This window comes from Barbus barbus, assembly GCF_936440315.1.
Source record: "Barbus barbus genome assembly, chromosome: 21".
Lineage (NCBI taxonomy): Eukaryota > Metazoa > Chordata > Actinopteri > Cypriniformes > Cyprinidae > Barbus > Barbus barbus.
The window spans coordinates 15,348,869-15,367,117 of NC_136749.1; the positions used below are offsets into that span (position 1 = coordinate 15,348,869).

At 38.6% G+C, this 18,249-nt stretch overlaps 1 protein-coding gene across 3 annotated transcripts; it reads left to right on the forward strand.

The window, feature by feature from the left end:
* The first annotated feature begins 529 nt into the window (after window positions 1-529).
* On the forward strand, window positions 530-17,806 carry LOC306887187 (double-stranded RNA-specific adenosine deaminase-like). Of its 3 annotated transcripts, XM_079444759.1 has the most exons (17): window positions 2,136-2,439; window positions 2,685-2,739; window positions 3,055-3,287; window positions 5,041-7,158; window positions 8,713-8,911; window positions 9,080-9,228; window positions 10,975-11,110; window positions 11,219-11,457; window positions 11,606-11,759; window positions 11,991-12,162; window positions 12,262-12,355; window positions 12,885-13,004; window positions 13,107-13,237; window positions 13,905-14,087; window positions 14,898-15,010; window positions 15,086-15,213; window positions 15,341-17,806. In XM_079444759.1, exons 4-17 carry the CDS (start codon window positions 5,174-5,176, stop codon window positions 15,690-15,692), a joined length of 4,155 nt encoding a protein of 1,384 aa, XP_079300885.1. In that variant the 5' UTR covers window positions 2,136-2,439; window positions 2,685-2,739; window positions 3,055-3,287; window positions 5,041-5,173; the 3' UTR covers window positions 15,693-17,806. The 3 variants fall into 3 exon arrangements, with proteins under 3 accessions (XP_079300886.1, XP_079300887.1, XP_079300885.1); XM_079444761.1 differs by lacking the exon at window positions 3,055-3,287 and having other exon boundaries at window positions 2,097-2,439; XM_079444760.1 differs by lacking the exons at window positions 2,136-2,439; window positions 2,685-2,739; window positions 3,055-3,287 and adding an exon at window positions 530-625.
* Window positions 17,807-18,249: the final 443 nt, after the last annotated feature.

Below are 18,249 nucleotides of genomic sequence, written 5' to 3' on the forward strand. Positions count from 1 at the left end.
ACACCCAAATATGATTGTTCTTCAGCAATGGACACCATCCTATTCAAAAGGCAACTATAGACTCATTTATAAAGACCCAATTAATACTATGGAAAAATTTGTTTTGAATTGTATCTCATTTAATCATTTTAGTTTTTATTTTATTCAAACCTTTTTATTCAAACATTATTTTTTATTTATTAATCAAATATATAAATGTATTATTATTTAAAAAAATTGATTTATTTTAATAAAATGTATTAATTTATATATTTAGTTGGTTTAATCTCTTTAATCTTTTGGTCAATTTATTATATTATATTATATTCATAATCGCCCAAATTTTACTTGGTATGGATTAAAACAAGGGTTATAGGATATACATAGGATGCACACACACATAAACGAACAAACAAACAATTAAATAAACAGTTTCAGGTCATGCATTACACAAATAACTATATCATGTCATTAATAACCGATCGTGCTTTTAGGATCACATTCCGGTTTTTTGCGAAATGCTACGTCATCAGAGAGCGTCAAAAACACCGTCGCAGCTACGCGCCACATTTTATTGTCATTCACCTGCGCTGTGTTTTGTATCTGCATGTGGCCTCTTGCAGGGCTGTGTACGTCGCCTGCGCATGTAAGTATATTTACTCCCTGAAATGTACATAGCTGTGTATTATTTAGGATTTTATTGCGTTTCCAGGACAGAATGGGACCTGTATTGTGCTCTAGTGAGAGAGACGCTTCAAAGCATTTCCGATCGCTGCCTGTCGCATTAAATACCAAATCCTCTCAGTACACCGTTTACTCATCTAGGTTCTCATAATATTATGCTGTTACATGCTTGCAGGTGAATTAAAGAGAAGTAAATACTTAGTAGCGGGTTGTATTTTCTTAACGTTACTTGAAGCGATGTATTAAGATGATCAGCCTCCGATGTCCTTGCAACGTAGTTTCCCATTTTTTAACTTAAAGGGCATGTTCAAACTTGCTAAAGAAGATCGTGGACAGGGCTAGTTTATAAAGACATGTCTGTGTTGAGCAAGAACAAAAAATAAGTATGAAATTACCATGTAACCATTATACCCCAGTGTTTTTTCTCCTACGGGTCTTTTAAATTTACTAATTTTCATCGATGTATGTAGTCTAATATCTCTTAGGTCGATGACTAGATACATTTATTTATTTAAATGATTGATTTGTGTATTGTAATATTCAAATTCTGACTAGACCGTAACAAAAGTACCATATTAGCACCGAATACAGTGACTTCTCGTGGTGCCAACACCGTATGATTAACGTTATATTAATTTCGAAATATGTTATTGGTACTGATATTTTTCGTAATTTGACAAAGCATGCAAACACAAAAAAATGCAGTTACGGAAAAAAATAACAGGTGCATATAATATTAATAATAGATTAAAATGAACATGAAAGAACACATACATAATTTCTTGAATATGGTGATGAAAGCAGCGGCTGTCATTCTGTCTTTGATGCTCTGTATCCTAAAGCCCTGAGCTACAAAAGTTGCAACTTTGCGTGACTGTGTGTATTGGATAAACTGGGTTATTAACAGCCTCTGGGGGACATTTGTCCGTGCATGACCTGTATTCTTTAGGACTTATTCTTTTAGGGGAGTGAAGTCGAGGCACGCGCATCCTCGCACTCACGCGCTTCTGAAGATGTTGTTTTGCACTTCAGGCTTCAGTAGGAGGTTATAAACCGCAGTTTCATGTCGGTCACGGTACTGTAACCTCATGCATTATGCATCTGGGAGGGTCGCAGGTGGAGGTTTGCTTTCAGTCTGCTGGCTAGTGAAATCTGAAACGAAACCAATAGTTCAGTGGCTATGATAAAATGAGTAGTGCGATGCAGTATTGATATGTCGTGCTGTTAACTGATATGCAGTAATATGAATACAGTCGTCCCGCATGAGTTCTTTCAATATTTATATACGTAGGGATGGTTGCTTGGTATTTCTAGATGCATTTTCTGACACGTTTTACACCACTCTCATAGTATTATAATTAAATCTGTGAAGGAAATATGTTAATGAAACTTGCAAGCGCTTTTGACTAATGGCGCCCCCTGCTGTCAGTTTAGAGACATGCGTGTTGTGCCTAAATTGAGAGCTTGGAGAAGAATGGAAAGCGAAACCTAATCTGTGCCCAGTTCGCAACATTCCGCATTTACGCGTGTTTTCTTTATTCGTTCATTGCTGATATTACTTTCCCGACACGCTTTCCAAAAGCAATAAGACGAGTCTCAGGATCAACTCGTATGGTGGAGTTTGTTGACCCAACGCAGACAACGAGGTGCTGGAGTGTGATCTGTCTAGTGCAAGTTCAGTTTTCATGCGGAACAGTGTTTAGTTGCACGAGTTTGGGCCTCATTTGGGTAATCTGCCTAAAGTTTATTTATCTTTTACCGTCAGTTCTTTTTGAGGTATGTATAACTTTTTAATATGATCTCTTGGGTTAGGTTCATCTGAATTGGATTTTACTAATGTAGGTTATATATTGTTCTGAGTTGTCAAAGTGACTGAACTACTAGGAATTGTGAATCATTGTAAAGATTTAAAGGCTTTAGATACTTTAGATGCAAGAGTTTTTTAATAAACACCTTGCTATTTTCATCCTTTTAGGTCCCACTTGTGCTTTTGGGTGATATAATAAATCTGTTCTATACAGGGTTCTCAACTTCCCAGTCTCAGAAAACCTGGAAATATGAGGGAATTTTTAAATCGTGAGTTTAGACCAATTTTCCAAAGTCATGGAAATGTTTAAAATCTTAAGAGGTTTTTATTAAAGTCATTAGTGTTGACGATATGCAGTTGTTTTGTTGGTTAGAAATGGCTTATGCAATCTCTATGCACATGAAATCTTATTATGTTAATGTTTTAGATGTATTTGTTACTGTACTTTTTTTTTTTTGCTTGTGTGAAAAAGTGGTAAGATCATGGTGTTCTTTAAAATACCATGTAAGTACCATGATTTAATAGAATTACCCTTTGATATGTTAATACAGTATATTTTGTATTGGATGGCCACTTTGATACAGGAAACTGATAAAAGAACACCAAAACTCCAATATCCACAAGTATCCTTTCTTAATGCACATGGAGCAGCACGTGGAATGTGAGCGAGCAGAATCACTTTCCCTCTCGCTTCAGTTTATTTAGAGAGTGAGCTGTTATGTCTGAAGTTACGTGTGAAGCTGCATCAGGGTCACAGTCAGCCAGACTCTGTGTGGAATTGTCTGTGTTAGTATTTGGTGGAAGGCTGTGAGATCAGGTATGTGATTTTTTTTATATATATATATATATATATATATATATATATATATATATAGCAGTTTAAATATTTAATTGTACACTGTAACGGTGTATCTCTCTCTGTCTATATATATATATATATTTTGGATAAATAATTTTTTTTATTCACAACATTCTCTCTTACAATAGACCTACTTAATATTATGGTAATCATAACAGTCCTAAGTGAGATCAAGCTTTAATCTTTGCACACATCACTTTAATGTAATATGTTTTGGATTTTTTGCATTCACTAATAAAAAGGTTACATTAGTAGTTCCACACTGGAGAGCTGCTTTATAGCAGAAAATAAGGTTTTCACTTTTCAGTTGTCACTTTTTCATGGTTAATGCTGTAAAGCCGCTTGCTTTTTTTAAAACAATCTGTTGCATAAAACGCTATATAAATGCTACAAATGTGACGTGACTTGACTGGAGTGCCGAATTGCACAGCATATCCACATCGCTATGATTAGATGCTTTCGTAACTGCTGTTTTTGTGTGTTTTTGTTATTGAGAGGAAAGCAAATACGAATATATATTTACCTTATTTTATTTCTTTGAAGAATATCAACCTTAATGAGATTATAGTCAGTAACGTGTTAGTTCAGAAGACTGCATGTGTTCCTGCAGAACTTTCAACCTCTGACCAGTTGACACTTAATTTGTGCCTTTGTTTATATTTATTACCTATAATTTATGGTTTTTAACCTGTTCTGCTGCTTTCAAATTGTGATCCTTTTTTATATTAAAAGTGCTGTTTAACATTTTATATTTTTGACACACGATGTATGGAAAACAAGTACACAATTTAAAATAATGGATCTTTAATAAATTAGCCCTGGGTGTAGCAAAAGGATGCAGGTGTTTTTACATTAAAATGTTTTAGTAATGAAAAAAAACTTTAAGTTAAGATAAACTGGTTAAGTGTTTATTAACAAATGGTAGAATATTCTTATGGAAATTTCTACTTTCATTTTAAGAATACTCCCCCCACCATCCTCGCCCCCATAACTGAACTGTACCAAAATCATGACTCCAAAACTGAAATATGCACCGAACCGTGAAAAAACTTGAACCATTACACCCCTAGCACACTGGTGTCTAACAAATAGCAAAGTGGAAAAAGTATGTGGTTAGAAATGTAGCTCTCACATTCATCTTTTTTTTGTGTCTTATGTAATGTGTCATAACCTTGCTATTTTTCTGAGCTATTGTTGCCTGAATGCATTAATGAATTTGCTGGCTACGTGCTGTCCATTGACCTGTTGTATTATGAGGACTGTAGAGTCTTAATAAGCAACTTATTTTAAACTCACAGTGATGTACAAAAGACCTACACTAGTGCTGCATTTTCTAAACTAGTGTTAGGTACACTGATATCTTGCAAAGCTTTGCCAATTTAGTTAAAGAAAAACGCTTTACTCATTATGCTTTACCTAATATAGTTGCTCATATTGGGAGAGAATGTCATTCGATGTGCTTTCCTCAAATACTCATGACCACTTTCCCTCACCAAAATTACTCGCTAAACCAGAAATAAATAGCTTGTCACAATCATGAATAATTAATCTGCGAGCCTTTTACCAAGTCCTCAAATTACAGTCTACTGGGTTGCCAAGAAATGTGCCGACAGTATTTGTGTGTCTGTACTGTGACACTGCAACATCAGAAAGCCTGCATCCCCTTTGCATTCTTAAACGGATTTCTCTGTTGTTCTCTGTCTCTCTGCAGAAGCAGTGCACAGACTAAGCCGTTGGTATTGTTGTGACATTACATCCAGGCAGCTGAGACTCATCCTAACACGTGCACACATCGCATCGTCCAAGCCCAACGCTACACCCTTCTCGCGCCCCACCCCTGCGCTATGAGCAGTGGTAGAGGAGGGTTTCACAAAGATTTCCAGCGATTCTCTCTCTCTCCCCAGCAGGGAAAACCTCAGTTTCATTCCCACCAATTCACTGGTCACCCACGAGACCCTCGAGTCCCAGGTCCAGACTCTGCATCTGGAAGCTATCCGCACCCTTCCCTTTACTCCACTCGCCCGGGTGCTCCTGGCGTGCCTCCACGTGGTCGTCCTTTTCCCCCTAGCCCCTCTGATCCACCCCTGTGGGCATCCCCCCAGCACGGCAGTGATCGTATCTTTGACTCATATGGTCTAAGCTTCCGACAACACCAGGTGCAGTTCCTCAGGGGGCAGAGTGCACAGGCTCCGCAGTTCAAAGCACCTCAGCAGCGAGGGTCCCAAACCTCTGGCCGAGGGGAAGAGGTCTCTACTGGGTCTATCCAGTACCAGGCAGGTTATCGTGACTTCAAATCAAGTGGTAGCAGTTTTGGAAGAAGAGACGGCTACGGTGGAGGCCGAGGAAACTGGCAAAGGGAGCAGAACTTCGGAAACACACCTGGACCTAGGAGAAAGTCACACTGGAATCACCATCTCCAGAAGGGAGAGTATTATCCCAATCAAAACAATAAGCACTACTGGAATACACAGGTAGATGATGTATCCTCAGGCCTTCATAGTCTGAGTTTGGGTGACCGATTAACAAGGGTAGACACCTCTGACACCTCGTCCTGCAGTAGCCTTGCCAGCAAGGTTTCCAGTTCTCCCAGCTCGGTCAGAGAGTCTCTGTATTTGACCCCTAAGATCCAGCAACAGGTCCTCGCTTTTTTGACGTCACTCAGGCCAGACGAGACGGTTCAGGCCAGAGCCTTGTGTAAAAAGTTTGGCCTTCCCAAGAAGATTGTTAATAGGGCTTTATATGCCCTCTTAAGGACAAACCAAGCAGTAAAACAAGGTGACTTTCCTCCTCTGTGGGGACTCCGCAAGAAAGAGGACAGTGAGCCTATCAAAGAGCTAGACCAAACACAGTCTTCAAAGTATTCTGAGACAAAGCCAGGTCAGAAGTCATCCATAAACCAAGAGGTTACAGGGAATCTCATCAGAACCAGTGCTCCCTCTGCATCACAGATCCTCGTTGAGGCTGACAGCAATTCCACTGACCAGTCGGAGGACTCCGAAGGTGAAGATACCAGTGAAACATTGCTTCCTGACCAGGTTCAAAAGACTCTCTTACCTGCTTTGCAGTCAGTAACCTTGCCAACAATGGCCGATACTAAATATAGCAAAGAGAAGATCCTACAGTACCTCTACGAAACAGGTACAAGCAATGCGCTTGTGATTGCCAAGAACCTTGGCCTGCGAAGTGCCAAGCAGGTTAATCCCACACTCTATGCATTGGAGAAACAAGGTGACGTAAGGCGTGACTCCAAAGTTACTCCACCTATCTGGTCGCTTAGTGCACACCGGCAGGAAAAGATGGACCGTCAACGAAAAGTCGCTGCAACTGCAAAACAGGATGAAAACAGCGCAGAGATGTTTAACTTTGCAGCAGAAGCGTTCACAAATGTAAATTATGGACTTGAGCTTTCAGGTGGTACTGCAGCAGAGCCGATGGATGGGAGTGAAAATCTATTGGATGAGATTTTGGCTAACAACACACACAACACAGAGCTTGACATGCCTGGCCTTGAGGCGATGCCACCCAAACCCAGCTTCCGCTACTTCCAACCTCCTTCCTACTATCAGGATATGGCCAGTAATGGAGGAGAACGTTCACAGTGGGCATCTGATGATATTCCAGAGTTCCTGAACACGATTCGCTCTGAGGTTGCCGTTTCATTGGCTGCTCCCCCTCCCCCGGCCCAAAGCCTGGAGTCAAACAGATTGCAGAAACTAATAGAGGCCCGCAGTAAGAACCCAGTTAGCGGACTGATGGAGTTTGCTCAGCATCTTGGACACACTTGTGAATTCCTACTTCTTGACCAGTCTGGACCCTCACATGGCCCCAGGTTAGTTGATGAAAAGCTTGTTTACGGTTGCGCATAGGGATGTAACGATTACCGGTTTGACGATAAATCATGATAAAATTCCCCATGGTTAGTATTACCGTTTCATATTTTAATTATTAAAACCGTATTCGATTACCGCGATCTGAACAACTCACGATAAATAAACACTGTCCAGCATAAAGCAGAGTGTAACAGTCTCACGTGCGCACGGCAGCAGAGTTTCATTCTGAGTGAAAACAGGGCGGAAAAACTGGGAGGTTTTAAAAGAGTGCTGAGGGAATTATACACATGAATATATCAGTGAATTAATTATATGAATGTACCTCTGAAGGATCTGACTGTCTTCAGAAACGATTCGATGGCATTTTGTTTTCATTAGCTCCATGTAATACCTAAAGCAAGTGTTCTTAAACGCAATACTGCTTTGTTCGCGGAGTTCACGGGAATCAGCTGTAATTCAGCTTTTCCATATAAAGCGCCACCTGCTGTCCGAGAGTGGATTTACAGACACTTATTTACATTCAGCCTGTGTGCAGTTTCTGTCTGGCCAAAAAACGGACCAAATTTGCATGATCTGCTGTAAATTTTAACCGGTTGATGAAAAACAAGCTTATGTGGATTCTACACATTTAAACAATTCAGATAAGCTATATAGAATTATTTATGGAGCAGATAAGTGGATAGAGAGTTGGACTTGTAACCTGAAGGTTGTGGGTTCGAGTCTCAGGTCCAGCAGGGATTGTAGGTGGGGCGAGTGAATGTCCAGCGCTCTCTCCACCCTCAATACCACGACTGAGGTGCCCTTGAGCAAGGCACTGAACCCCCAACTGCTCCCCGGGCGCTGCAGCATTGGCTGCCCGCTGCTCCGGGTGTATGTTCACTACTGTGTGTTCACTTGTATGGGTTAAATGCAGAGCACAAATTCCGAGTATGGGTCACCATACTTGGCCACACACCACTTCCCCCCTCCCCTTCCCCTTATTAATTAATTATCATTTTGACTTCACTCTTTTCTTTAAAGGCTGAAATGGGAGGTTTACCTTTATATGAAACTTTCTCAAAGCTTTATTTGAACATTTACATTATTTATTTGAACATGCTATTAAACTGGTGTCAGTCAAGGTGTCATTTAAAATCCAGACCTCATTGGTAATGTTATTGTTTTAGTGATTACACAAACAAAAAGTCATTTTATTTGCTGTTTGTTGATTTTTAAGTATAAAACTTGAAGTGATTTATGTGTCGGTACTTTTTGAACATCTCCAGCACATTTTAACAATACCGTGATAATACTGATAACCGTGATAATTTTGGTCACTATAATCGTGATGAGAAATTTTCATACCGTTACATCCCTAGTTGCGCATGAGTATTAGTTATTCTGTGTTAAAGCCTCTTAACACAGAAACAGCCAAGGCTTTTTAGAGATGTAACAGAAGTTCTCTTGCTAGTGAATTATGGTGAAATAGGGTTGCATGATTTAAGAATTAGTAGAAACACGGCAACGGTGGTTTCATGGATTTATAATTTGAGGTTTTTCCTTTTCGTCTCCAGGTTTCGAATGCAGGTTATGCTAGATGGTCGTAGGTTTCCACCGGCTGAGGGTCCAAACAAAAAAGTGGCCAAAAAAGATGCTGCAGCCATAACCCTGAAAATTCTTTTAAAGGAGACAGAAGGAGCAGGCGATGGCGTAGAGGAAGAACCAAGCATTGAGGGAGCGGAGTCAATCACTGACCTGGCAGATGATATGCTAGTACGTTTGTTTTTGGTCTTCAGTGTCAAAGTTGCATGAAACCTAATCATTTAATCTCTCATAGCAGTTTTGAGATCCTATGTTATCTTTAACTGAACATATATATGAATGATTACAACATTTTGTATATAAAAATACATTTAGTTTCTCTTTGTCCCATTTCTAAAGGGTGGTACGGATACTCCACCCCAGGCTCTGTCTCGGTCTTTACCTGGAGGAAAAAACCCTGTATCTGTCCTAATGGAGCATAGCCAGCGTAGCGGGCATACCATCCAGTTTATCAAGACAGGACAGGAAGGGCCACCCCATGATCCACGGTAAAACGCATCCCACAGTAATGGGCTTTAGGTTACATCTCTTTAATCCTGCTATAGAAGGTAACATGCATTTTGTCCTGATGTTTTTCCAGGCTCTTCTGCCCCCTTGCTGTCCTCACATTCTCTGCAATCTCCATGCACTTTCTGTACTATCCCCTCTCACTCTTGCTCTCCCTCTTAAAGTCCTTGACTCTCTCTCTCTCTCTTTTTTTTTTAACATCTTTTACCATTTCCCCTTTTTTCAGTTATTGAAGCTGCTGAGCTTTATGTTGTTGTTTTGGTCGTGCTATTCTTTTCTCTTCAGACTCTTTTTCTGTTCCCCTTTCTTGCTATCTGTGTTCTTCTGTGTCCTTAATTCCCTTTGTCCCTACGGTGTGACTTTGCTGCGTGTAAACTACAATGTCTGCTTTGTGTAATCCTGGCCTAAAATGTTGTTTTTTATATATATATATATATATATATTGGTAGAAAGCTGTTGTCCATAAGCATCAGAGTCTGTGTCAAATTTACACTGACAAATTAGAAGAAATAATATTGAAATCATGATATGGCCTAGTAGGATTATTAAACTGAATATTTAATGAAATTAATAGAATCTGTATGCATGCTTCAGTGTCTGCAGTTATCTCTGAGCATTTTCCGCAAACCTGAGAGCTGCACAAATCTCAGGAGCTGATCCAAGTTAAAAAAATTTAAATAAGGTGCTTATTAAAACTATATTGTCAGACGCTCACAAAAACTCAAACTCATTAGGTATTTTTGCCAAATTTACTTTTTTGTTTTTAATGCGTGGCCTTTATGGGAATAGAAAATGCAATTTTTTTCTTGTAATGATCTCCCAATGTAATTTCAGTGTGATTTTACACCTTTTGTCTTCTTACCCCTGATATCTAAGCAGCATCAATATGAGATGTTAAATGTGTTACTGCATTTCAAAATGCAATATGCTTTTATACACAAATTTGCTGCTCCTAAAGGTTGTACAGGTGCATCAACACTGTCACACCCTAATTTACAACACAAAACACAGACAGATCAGTGAAACTTGATCTCTATTGAGAAAAAGTTTTTATTACAGTAAATTACAGCTCTTCAGATGGCATAGCTGTATTTTTTTTTCTCACATTAGATATGTGAATAGCAGATTAAAAAACAAAATTGATGGATGTAATTTCTCATTTATTGTACAGCAGATTAAACGAGAAATTTTAGTATTGGATTTCATTCAGGAAAGTCTCCACAAACATTCATATAGAGTTCTCTCATGTGCCAGTGGATATTCATGGCCTTTAGTAGAAGAGTGGCTCTGATTATTGGCCTTGATGTAAATGTAGCACTGCCTGCCAAATTAGCATTACCAGACAAAAAGATTTTTTGGCTCTAGTAGGCAAATTATGAATTGACAGCATGCACAATTTTATTTTATTTTTTTCTCTCATTCTCAATTTTTCAGTGTGCTTGACTGAAGAAACAAATGTTTATACTTTTGAATAGCTGAAAACGCAGAGGTAGTTACAAAAGACAACTGTGATCTTTCAGAAATCATTCTAATATGCTGATTTATTCAGTTGTAACGGTTTAATTCTGTTCTGTGTGAAACTATTCAAGCAGATTGGAGTATTCAGAGCTCAATAGAAAAGAACTGCCTCGTTAGATTTTAAAAGACAGTGTCCACTCTGACTGATTTGTCATTTTCACTCCCTTCTCTCACCATCTTTCTTGTTTTTTCTTCGCTTCCTGTGTCAGGTTTATGTTCTGCGTAAAGGTTGGGGAGCGACTCTTCAAAGAAGCCTCAGCACCCAGTAAGAAAGCAGCGAAGCAGCTGGCAGCAGAGGAGGCCGTGAAAGAGCTGATGGGAGATGGACTACTACATCTCAACAAGGTGAAGAGTAGTTTGGAGACATTACAAGAATGAAAACAGGACTATTTGAAAGACAGGAAAAGGAGAATTTTGTGTGCTGGTAGATTAAATGCAATCTTTCTCTTTTAGCCTCCAGGTATTTTCTGCCCTGTGGGAGACAATGAGTCTCAGCCTGCGATTCCTGCATGCCCCTCGCTACCCCCTCTGACAGCAGCTGAGCTCCAGGCGGCCCATGAAGCAGGTGTGGGTGACCTTATCAACCACCTGAACAACAACGCTGTGTCCGGCCTGCTCGAGTACGCCCGTGCTCGAGGCTTCGCTGCTGAGATCCGCCTGGTGGGCCAGTCCGGACCCTCGCACGAGCCCAAGTACATGCGCACTCTTACTCTCGGTCGTGTTTTTGTGATCTTTGTCCTTATCACAAAAGCAGCAGTATTCCCATCTCTGTGTGTCTGACTCCTTGCTGCAGGGCCACACATTAAAAAGATCAAATCAACTTACCTCTCTCTCTTTAAGGTTTACATACCAGGCTAAATTGGGAGGGCGGTGGTTTCCTGCAGTTTGTGCTAGTAATAAAAAGCAGGGGAAGCAGGAGGCAGCGGACGCTGCTCTTCGAGTGCTCATTGGAGAAGCAGAGAAAGCAGCACGTACTGGAGAGCTCACCCCGGAGGTATTAAACGTGCAGCAACTTTAATAAGTCCATAATAAAACTAGCAGTAGCTTTTAACTATGCATTAACTTCTGATTAACAGTGCAATTAAATATTGAGGGGTCGTAATATTTGAAAGCAGTAGCAAATTTAATTGTTGGTGGGTTTTTGCTATATAGATAAGCTTCTGATGGACAGACAATGTTATTACAATTTTTACAAATATATTACAATTGATTTTGTATGTTTCAGCTGCCAGTGTCAGGCAGTACGATGCATGATCAGATCGCCATGCTGAGCCATCAGCGCTTTAATGCCCTCACAGCACGCATCCAGCACAGCCTTCTGGGTAGGAAGATTCTTGCTACCATCGTGATGCGGAAAGGATCAGATACTCTCGGAACAGTTGTCAGCCTCGGGACAGGTACAGACACACAAATAGACTTAAACGCAGACACAGCCAACATGATGTGTGCACTGTAATTAGAGATGTGCTGTAATTGTTGTGGCCTTACGCCTGTAGGAAACCGCTGTGTGAAGGGAGAGGAGCTTAGTCTTCGAGGGGACACCGTTAATGACTGCCATGCAGAAATCATCTCCAGGAGAGGCTTTATCCGGTATCTGCTTGCAGCAGAACTTTCTCTCTCCTTCACTGGCAATTGCATAATTCATTTTTCCTCTCATTCTACAGCTTTTTCCATCTCATTCTTCAAGATGGAGTCTTATTTCACAGCAGCTCATAAATATATTGACTTTATATTTAGTGTTCTGCAGATGTTACTGAGAGACAGACAGAATGTCTGCTCGTATGCCTGCTGTCTTTCTCTTTCTGTCTTTCTCAATGATTATGGTACATTTGAGTTATAAATCATTTGAAAATATATATTAAATGTATTAATTTTATTTAAAAATAGCCATTTCTGCTCCTGTGGCAAGAATATAGACACTAATAGATATTAATTATATAGTTATAATATCTATATAATTCATATAGACACTATATTAATTGTATAGTATATTTATATTATAATTAATGTAAACTAATACTAGAAAAAAAAAAACAATTTTCACCTATAGCCCTTCAAGTAGAATAACTTAAATCTGTGTTAAATAATGTGTCTTGTTTGTAAAATCTGTATGGCTCAGGTTTTTGTACGGTGAGCTGATGAAGCATTGGGAAAGCCCTGGTGATGAGACTATTTTTGAGGTGGCAGACGATGGGAAGCTGAAGATCAAATCTGACATCACCTTTCATCTGTATATTAGGTGAGACGAGCACTTCCTCTCCTCCGAGCGAGTTTTAGAACCGAGATTCATCTGCAATAATGAATGACACTGCTTTCATGTGCTCTTTTCTTTGTCGCACAGCACTGCTCCATGTGGCGATGGTGCTCTGTTCGATAAGTCATGCAGTGAGGCAGCCGAATTAAACGGCTCTCAGCACATGCCTCTCTTTGAGAACGTAAAACAGGGCAAGCTCAGAACCAAGGTGGAGAATGGTAAGAGACCAAACAACTCTGTAAACCCCATCAATGGGGTAAAAAATATGTATACAAATAAAGGGTTTCAGATTAATCAAGATCTTCTAAATGATTTGCTATCTATACTTTAAAAAATTTAATTCAAAGACTCCGCCAATAACATTCATCTTTGGAATTCCTGTACACATGCTGTGGCATAGTTCCAGGACCTCAGGTACACTGTCTCTAGTGCGCCAACTGTTGGATTAACTAAAACGCACTCAGCAGTGTTCATCGGTGCCATCTGGTTATGGTTATCTCTGTAGCCACGTGAGTGTGGCTTTTTGCCAGGTAAAACTGCCATTGTCTAGTGGAATAGGAGAAAAGCTATTACATGGCCAAACGGTTGGCAGGTGAGCTCATGTATTCCTGTGGATTTAACTTGACAGGTCAGCACATTATGTTGGCAGCTGTGCTGAGTCTTAACACTGCTGACAAGGAAGTAAAAAAAAAAAAGCCTCATGATGTATTGAGACACACTTTTCTGAAACTCCAGTGATAAATCAGATTATGCTTACCGCTAATATCTTGTATCACTGTAGACAGTGTTAAAGCCTTCTCCTTTGGTCATACACTTATCTGTCACTTAATATGTTCTTTCATGTTTTTGAATGATGTAAGATTCCCTACCCCTTTCTTTTCTCAGGTGAAGGCACCATCCCAGTGGAGTCCAGTGATATTGTGCCCACCTGGGATGGCATTCAGCACGGTGAGCGCCTGAGGACCATGAGCTGCAGCGACAAGATCCTGCGCTGGAACGTGCTCGGCCTACAGGGGGCGCTCCTTAGCCACTTCATCCACCCCGTGTATTTGCGCTCTATCACTCTTGGTAAACACTCCTGCTATGCTTTGAGTAATGAAGTGCAGTGTTTTCAAGCCTGTGTTTTTAGTTATATTTACAGTAAAGACTTTACATCCAAGTCCTAAAGGTCAGTTTAATTTAAACTGATTTATAGATCAGGTAAAAATAACTGAATAAATTAGATAAACATGTTTAATAATTATAAAATTCATTATAAAATGTATTTTTTTATAGTATTAGAATTATAAAAAAAAAATTATAGGTATGTATATTATATGAAATTTATATCTATAACAATAATAGTAATAATTCAGTTATATGTAATTTATTAATTTTAGCATTAATTTTAAAATGCATTATTAATATCAGTTTTCTTATTTATATTCAAATTATTTAAAAAATACAAAATATAGGTATATTTATTATAATTAATATCTGTAACAATGGTAGTAATTAAGTTATATAAAATGTGGCATGTCATTATTTTACAATTCATTATTATTATTATTAAAATACTATGTATTTTATGAATTTTTATAATCGTATGTACATTATCATTTTAAAATTCATAATGTATTACTACAATTGTTTAAAAAAATAGATGTTATTGAAATTATAATGTATTAAATTATTATTATTGTAATAGTAATAAATTGTATTACAAAATTAATCAATTATTTGTAAAAGATCATAATTTTTTCATAATTTCTCTTATTACTATTTAAATCTGGTCTATTTGATTAAATCTTTATTAAAATAATAATGCATTATAAAACTTATTATTTAAATGTCTCAGTGTTAGAACTTGATTCATAAACTATTTTTGTGTTTGTACAGGGTATCTCTACAGCCATGGTCACCTGACTCGAGCAGTATGCTGCCGGTTGGCTAGAGACGGGGATGCGTTCAAAAACAGCTTACCAGCAAACTTTACTCTTAACCACCCTGAGGTACGCTCACACAAAACACACTGCATTTAGTTCTGTGAAAATAGTTTTTCCTTGATTTCCATATTGTTGGTGCAGGTGGGCAGAGTGAGTGTGTATGACTCGACACGCCACACAAGTAAGACCAAAGAGTCCAGCGTTAACTGGAGTCAGCCGGACCAGTTTACCGTGGAGGTGCTGGAGGGCACCAAGGGCAAAGCGGATAGGTGAGAGACAAACCCATCCGTCACATATCACAGTGATAAAAAGGAAATCCAGTTAATCTAGCTAATTGACTATTTATCCGAAGCTCTTCACCCGAACACCTAGACTTCTCTTCTCTTTTCATGCCAGTCCCAAGATGGAGATATCGCGGGTTTCCAAGTCCAATCTGTTCCGTCTCTTCCACGCTTTGTGCCAGCGTGCAGGCCGAGCCGATCTGCTGGCACAACCGTCCTACGCCCACGCTAAGATGGCCGCCACTTCTTTCCAGGATGCCAAGAGGCTGTTCTTCCTGGCGCTGAACCAACATGGATATGGCGCCTGGATTGGGAAGCCCTTGGAAGAGAAAAGTTTCGATGGAGAAGCCAGAAGGGGAGGAAGCGGGGACGGACAGGCGCCGGGCCCTCCAGGTTGTGCCGTTGACCCCAATAGCTGCTCGAGCTCAAATAACAACAACTTTAACTCTGCAGCACAGAGCTTTTAGGGATAGAGAGAGATGAAGGGATGGAGGGAGGGAGTGGAAGAGTGGCCAGCAGCAAGAGAAAGAATTGAGGAGGTTTGTCTTGTAGAGAGGGAGAACCAGGGTAAGCCTGTGGCTTTGGGATTTGAACTTTAACCATCATGACAAAGCAGAAACGGATGCTGCCATGGCAACAGAGCTATAAACCCAAGGCAAATTGGACTTGATGAGACATGAAGTAGATTTTTTTTTTTTTTTAGAAAGCTATAACTACAGGGTTGCATTTGTTTTAGTGGGTTTCCCTCATTTTTTCCCTAGTTGCTACCATCTCACTACTGTGTTACGTGAATGCGTGGTCACATTGCTGTAGAGTAATTGTGTTTCTCACTTGTTCCTCTCATTGTCTATTTGATTCATATGATAGATTTAGGTATTTCTCACTCAGTAAAAAGATTAATGACAGCTGATGCTAGGCAGGTCATGTATTTAGAGCCAGCCACTCAGTTAAAGTGGTTTAAAAGGGTAGTTCACTCAAAAAATGAAAATTGTCTTCATTTATTCACCCCCATGTTGTTCCAAACCTGCATGATTGTTTTTATTCTTCTGTGGAACTTGAAAGTAGATATTTTGAGAATTTGTTTTGTTTTGTATGGCCAGTAGAGGTCAATGATCACCAGATTTGGTTACCAACAAAATATCTTATTTTTTGTTCTTCAGATAGAAAGAAATGTATACAAGTGTAGAATGACATAAGGGTGAGTATAATGATAGAATTTTATTTATTTAAGTTGAGCATCATATAGTTATTTGTCCTTTACCCATGTTTTACCCTAGAAATTCTCTATTTACTTCAGTACTGCTTGGATTAAACTTTTAAATTTTAAACTTTTAAATTGTAAATTTTACATAGTTTTTTGCAGTAAGTGAAGTTCCCCATATAAACCAGGACTAGACTGCTTGAAATGGATACATAATGTACATACAGATACATATGCACACAGATGTATATATAAGGTCTTTTGAATGATTTTATATATATGCGTGTGTGTTTATGTATGTGTATATATTGTATGTATATATTTTATAATGATTCAAACTTTTAAATCACATTATTTTCTATCTTTTCATTTGAAGGATGTCTTTTTATATGAGGTCTGTATGTTCTGTTTTCGCTATTGTTTGTGTGTTGTGTGGTAGACTCAAGGTAGATATTGCATGCAGCCATACAGTCTACATTCTGATTGTTGTTAGCTATAGTGGGCAGGTGAATGGCACAAATCAATCATATGCACATTTGTGTGTGTGCACACGCTCACATCTTTGTGGATATGAACTGTTTCTTGGAATATTGTTTGCCCTGCTTATGTTTAATGTGTTCAGACACTGTTAATTGATGCACTGCTTCAAGACTAAAGCAATACTAACATTCTCTTTCATTTCAGCAAATGTGAATCTGTATGCATCAAACATTTGACAACAAATCACTGAAGCCTACTCAAACGTTCTTTTAAGACCATTTCTGTTCTATTGAAAGTAAAGAATATTTTCTTTCCATGTGCTATGGATTATTTTATTTTCACAGCAAATTTTGAACTTGCTCTGGTTATGGTGTAACTGTAATGGCATGCATTTTTCAGCATATTTGGAAGGGGATATTTAGGGTAGAGTGGGCTAAGTTGTGTCTGTTTACTTTTTCCAAAGATGCAACTAATCCACCTAATTATTTTTATTTTAAATATTAAGACATTCAGGTTTATTAATCTGAATTTTTAGTTACATTTAGAAAAAAATAGCAGAATTGTGTATAAAAAGATCTCTTATTGGACTAAAAATAAGGACAATTACTTCACATTCCAACCCTCAAGACTGCAGTGCAATATTGTTCCCTACTTGCGATTTCTGAGTACATTACTTTGTGGGAAATATCCTTGATAATTTTCTTGGAATGATATGTTTCTCTTTGCCAGAGCATCCTCAGATCTTCTCCTTTTATGTATAGGTCCTAATACACATTTAGTGTGAAATATATGCCTAATGAGTATATATTATACAGTGTGTTTATTATCTGTATATAATAAGCTTCTATAATAAAATATTTCACCAAACACAATATGAATAATAAATGTACGATTTTAGCCAATTGTTATTAATGCATTGTAGTTAAATAGCATTTGAAAATGTGACAGCCTGTCCTCGCCAATTTATGAGCAAAATTAAAAACTTGCAGTGTAAATGGTTTCATCTTCGTTACATAGTAGTTGTTTGCTTGAACACATCCCAGTGTCGTTTAACTGTGTTAATTTGTTTAAACAACTATAGCATAGATGTGATATAGAATGTGCTGTTTGGAGGCTTAAATTCATGAAAACCATAGCCATTTTTAAGCTAGTTTATTACCGCTGGGTGGCAACCTTTCCCTGTAGCGTGTAGTTCACAGATGACAGGTTTGAGAATGATCAAACCCCTGGACGAGATTGCTGCAAAAGAGAAAGAACATTAGTGTGATTATTCATTTTCCCTCACTAATTTCACTGGAAAGTCTGCTGATTCGGTCTGAGGGTATTTTTATAGGCTGGGTAAG